The 5,332-nt window shown below is 43.7% G+C and overlaps 2 protein-coding genes across 4 annotated transcripts in view; both read left to right on the forward strand.

Annotated features, from left to right (window-relative positions):
* The window catches only part of ssh2b (slingshot protein phosphatase 2b), a gene marked incomplete at its 5' end in the record, with an annotated part of 11,293 nt that extends 7,980 nt beyond the window's left edge, over positions 1–3,313 (forward strand). The window contains 2 exon segments of the mRNA XM_032534332.1: positions 3–1,238; positions 1,320–3,313. Of these exon segments, the coding sequence (XP_032390223.1) occupies positions 3–1,232 (1,230 nt within the window). The 3' untranslated portion in view covers positions 1,233–1,238; positions 1,320–3,313.
* A 983-nt stretch (positions 3,314–4,296) lies between these two features.
* coro6 (coronin 6) overlaps positions 4,297–5,332 on the forward strand; it is a 15,341-nt gene continuing 14,305 nt past the window's right edge. For 2 of the 3 annotated variants that reach the window (XM_032534373.1, XM_032534371.1), the window contains exon 1: positions 4,297–4,534. The gene's annotated coding sequence lies outside the window, so the exon portion shown is untranslated. Of the gene's footprint in view, positions 4,535–4,561; positions 4,685–5,332 lie in introns of those variants that run through there. The other variant, XM_032534372.1, reaches the window with a different exon arrangement.

Here is a 5,332-nt window from a genome sequence, read left to right on the forward strand (position 1 = left end):
AGGAAGTGAGCAAGTTGAGGCAGGAGATGGAGGATGGAGATCTTTTATCACAGAAGGAAGCTGAGAATGTAAAAGAGGAAGTGAAAAACAAAGAGGAGGAGGAGGAGGCAGCGCCTGCTCGTCTCTATAGCGATTGGACGAGGGGGTCCGTGCGGCGTGTCACACAACAGCTGGAGCAAAGAATGAAACAGGAGCATGAAACCGTGTCACCCTCCTCATCTCCACCGTCCCTCTCCCGCAGCTCCTCCGGCTGTCAGCGGCGTCCACCCAATGTCAATGCTGTGACGTTGTCAGATCCACAGGATGCATCAATTGGTTTACAGGTGTCAGAAGCTCTGCAGGAAGAGCAGGAGAAGGATGATGGGAAGTTTGGACCAGTTAAAAGGGAGAGTGGTGATGTAGTTGAGATGGGGGCACTAGGAAATAATACTAGAAGCACAAAAGGACTCAAACTCCACTCTGCAGATACTAGATTGCTCTCTACCTCCTCTTCTTTCCACCACTCTGTCCATTCTCCCTTTGCCTCTGTGAACTTCCTGTGTTTGGAGGGTGTGACAGAGTTGGAGACAAGCACAGACTGGGACTGCTCCACAGAGGGACCTCATGGTGACGTTATCATGAGGGAGACATGGGAGACATTGTGCGAGCTGGGTGCCTTCCTGCAGCAGGTGAGCATGGATGGAGCTTGCAAGGCCAGATGCGTGGACCAGGTTTTTGGCCTCAGTGCTGGAACCACTCGGAAGCGAGGAAGCGTTGGCTTGAAGAGGGTCAAAGAGGTGGAAGCAAGGATTCGCCAGGCTGGACTGACTCCTCCATCCCTGATGAAGCGCTCAGCCTCTCTGGCCAAACTAGGCTGTCTGGAGCTGCTAGCCAATGACCTTAGTGAGTGGGAGCTCAGCCGCTCCTCTGTAGCTCCGTCCTCCACAGAACCTCCGATCCACACGGCTAGCGATGAGTCCAAGAAGCAGCGGGTCCACAACTCTCCTTCCTCAGCCGGCCAGCAACTAGAAGTCCCCGGGACTGATGCGGAGAGGCTTTCTGACGTTGGAGAAACCTCAACTGGAGTCTCTCCACCATCCAGTCCGCAGAGAGAACAAGTCCCTAGCTCTGACCAAGATTCTCTGCATTTGCCTGGGCTGACATTTACGGCAACAAAGCAGCAATATGGAAGGACTCACCCCCTGAGGCGCCTTAAGAAACGGACTGCTAGTACCCTCTACCACACCATGTAACCCTCAGAGTGTGTGTGTGTGTGCGTGTGTGCGTGTGTGCGTGTGTGCGTGTGCGTGTGCGTGTGCGTGTGCGTGTGTGTGTGTGTGTGTGTGTGTGTGTGTGTGTGTGTGTGAGAGACAGAGAGGGATCATGCACGCCTGTGAGAAATAGAGATCAAGTGCATAACGTTGGATTTATTCAGCAAAACAGACCAATGCCTCTTGCCTTAAGGATATGTTAAGAAGTTTCTGTACATTTTGTCCCTCTGTGAAATCTGAGATATGAGATACCTTTCTCAGTGCAAGAACAGTGACAAGGCTATGAAGGGTCCGGTCAGTTGAAATTCAAACTTGGAATCAAATTTGACGTGCTGTGTACTATAAAACCTAGTTTAGAATAAGTCCTTCAACAAGCAGCAAAAACAATCATTCAAATGAATAACTTGTTTCAAATGTTAACATGCCTGAGCCTGCACATATTCTCTCTTTACACCATTGCTGGTTCCTCCATCACGAACTTGATTTACTTGATCGTTGTTGGTTCATTCAGTACTCAGACCTGATGTTAGGTGGAAGGTAGCCTCTGTTTTCCTCTTTTTATGCTGTCATGTCTATTCATTAATATTTTCTAGTTGTGTTGGGTAGAAAATGATACAGCTGGTGCAATCTGACAAGTAATCAGTTCAACATCCATACTTCTCAAACCTGCAGATTTGGCTCAAAATGGTCATGTAAAGTTAGTCTATATACTTTGTGTTCCACTTCTGGGATTGATCCGGTACTGCAGGAAATTCCACCGGATGCATGTAATTTCCATTTCTTACCGCCGTCTTGGTGTTAGAATTTTAAATTTGGTGGATTTATGAAGCCTAATGTTGCTCCTCAGATCTCTGAAGGGTAAATTGAGACAGCTAGCTAGACTATTTGTCCAGTCTGAGTTTTCTCTCGCACAACTGTTTTGCAGCGGCTCTGTGCAGAGTTGAGCACCGCCCATGACAATTCTTATTGGTTTAAAGAAATACCATTAAACCAGAGCATGGTTCCTCCCATCCCTGAATGCTATGTGGATTAGCCAGACCCTCAGTGAGCAAGCTTTGGAGGAGGGTCTGGCAAAACGAGACTATGTAAAGTTAAACTTAGTACATAGTACTGACAATACCAATTCTGTAATTTATGCTGTCTGGAGACTGCTTTTAAACATGGGTTGTGCTTACAGCAGTGCATCTAAAGGAAAATGAGCTCAGGTTGAACCACAGACAACAGTTTAGTGTTTTCCCCCAAAGAGAGGTGTATCCAGAGCTGGTGACTGGAACATAAACTGAAAATGGCTGCATAGTTGTGCCGCAGTTTATATTAAAGAAGAAAAAAAAATGCAAAGAGTAATGCTGTTTTTGTTTTTTTTTTGTTTTTTTTTACTACACAATACCTCAGTAAGTCTTAACCACATCTGACCTGCACAAACTTCAGGCTCTGGATTCCTGGAATGTCTCTGTTGGTCAAAAACAATTTCAACTTCTCTACTCGAACTGAAGTAAACTCATTTTTCATGTCTTCTCACAGTTCTGATGCCACTCAAACTAGACATTAAATGTTTGTATTGCTGTGTGGGAGAAAACAGGTTAGGGGATTTGGAGTTAAAGGCAGAGTGTATAATTGTGAGTTTTCTGCTATGTTCTCTTTGGGATGTAAAGGTCTATATTGTGAGTGTTGACATTTTAGGAACTGTACATGTTTTAATATCTGGTTTGTGTGTGTGTGACTGTGTAGCACAACTTTACCATGTGGGTATGTACTTTTCGTTATTTTTTTTTATTATCTCTTTTGTACACATTTTAGGAGTGCGCCTGTGACTGGCACGTGAAGCTGCTCTGCAGTCTATCAGAAATGTCTGTACAGGGAGATCTGTCATACATGCACTTTACTCCCTTCTTAATTTTAATGTGGCTTTTTTAATGTATGGTTGCTACTTTTGGGGAGCATGCTTAGCAGATGTTGGGTATTGTCAAAAACAGAGTTTCCTTTGTTTTTTATTTCAAACTATCAGTGTAAATATTCTTTTATATCATGTGCTTCAACTGTGACCATTAAACAATGGAAATCATAGAGTCTGTTTTGCTGTGAGTGTGTACAGTAATGTAAAGGTCCTGACACAACTGATGTGTTAAGATTTGACATTCCTTTCCAAATATTTTTAGATTTTATAATGTGTAGTCTATAATTGTCCATAAATAGTAAAAATGCCCACAATTCAATTTGCTTATTTTGCTTTCCTGAACTTGTAACTTAAATATATTAGGTTTGCTGTGATATAGAATGGATTAAAGCAGAAAATCATTAGATGCACCCATTCTGCATTGGAAAACATGTAACTGTCAGAGAAGCACGTTCACCGTGAATGTGTTAAGTGTTGTACTTAAGTTATTAATTTGGTGATGTTAGGCTAGGTCAGAGCAACCAAACATTGCCTTTAAAAAAATAAGAGCCAGAAAGTCTATTTTTCCAAAGTTAATGTCTATGTCTATACTGGGAATTGGTCTCTTGTGATCTTGGGTCCTTGCTGGTGAACACATTTTTTTCTTTCTTTCTTTTTTTTTTTTTTTTACAATATGATAACATATCTCTATAATGACCAAACTTTTTCACACAAACTTTACACGGAACAGCAGCGGCTGATAACTTTTTATTGCTTTCCTTTAACACAGAACTATTAGTATGCTAAAAAAAAACTAAACCTGGATGCTGCAAACTTGGGTAGGCCTAATTCATAACTTTGTTTTTAATTATACACATTTTTATCTCCATCCTGCTTTCTTAAACCCCGCATGCTTCTGGTGCTCTTTGGTCAACTTCAGCGTTGTAAGTGTATTTTTTTTATTTACTTTACTTTTTAGCTCTGAGCATCATCTTTTGGCCACACAAGCCTTGGTTGCTGGAGAACTCTTGTATCTCCCATTGTGCTTTCAGTCACAATTTATCTATAGACCATCACAGTTGTGGCACAGACCCTCGGTGGACGCACTGGCCCCCTGTTACCGGCGCGCGTCACGTTTCCCCGTACTGTCAGCCTGTTCCAAAATAGACAGCACCCACCCACACCCTCTTCTCTCCCTGCTCTGCCCCCATAGGCTACTCTCCCCTCTCTCTTTCCCGGCCGAGGAGCGTCACGCAGTTGTCCAGTGCGTCTCCTCAGCAACTCCAGGAAACCGGATCGCAGGGAATATCATTCAAAGAGGGAAAAAAGCAGAAGGTGGAGGAGTAGCCTAGACTACACAACAGAAACCGGGAAAGTTGTCTAGGGAAGAGGGGTCTCCCCAAAACCTGAGGTGAGCTGCTGACTATCTTTCCTAATATGTAGGTTAGTGTCTGTGCTGCAGTGAAGTGAGGGGTGCGTCAACTTCTATAGGCCTACTGCGCTGCTGAGGAGGAGTCAGTGCGTCCCCACTTTTGAGAATCCAAAACAAATGACACCGTCGGTAGGCCTACATTGTGCACTTTCCCCCACTTTGAATGGAGCTTATATTGAGTCGTGCATGGCAGCTGCGGGCTACTTAAGGAGCATGGTGTAGGCTACATAGGCTACTAAACCAACCTCCCTGTCCCACACACCCCCTTGCGCCCCTACAGCACATGTCCCCGTGTTTGTGTGTGTTTGTATAAGCTGTGTTTAAATTTACGGCCCAGTTCATTAACGATAAAGCGCCACAGCGTGTGCTGCCTTCATTCTGAGACTATTTAGGATCAGGCTGGCGTGTGGGAGGAGCGGCTGGTCCGGGTGGGACAGTGCAGTTTATCATGTCTATATTAGGAAAGTGGCAGTGTCATTCTTTCGCTCTGTGTCGACTCTCCCGAGCCGTCCCATGTGCGACAGAAGAGAGCTATCTCATTAACCTGGGGCAGTATTAAAAGAGTATGTCGGAGGTTTGCCAGTTTCAGTTTACTCTAAATTCCATCACACATGTCTGCCTCATGTTTCCCAAACTTGGATGATTTTACTTTTTCAATGATTAAAATCTTACCCTTACCACATTTAAATATTTTTTGACTTTAAAATCAGATAATAAGGCATATGCACTAATGCTATATATATATATATATATATATATATATATATATATATATAT

The sequence above is a fragment of the Etheostoma spectabile genome, chromosome 13 (assembly GCF_008692095.1).
Source record: "Etheostoma spectabile isolate EspeVRDwgs_2016 chromosome 13, UIUC_Espe_1.0, whole genome shotgun sequence".
Taxonomy (NCBI): domain Eukaryota; kingdom Metazoa; phylum Chordata; class Actinopteri; order Perciformes; family Percidae; genus Etheostoma; species Etheostoma spectabile.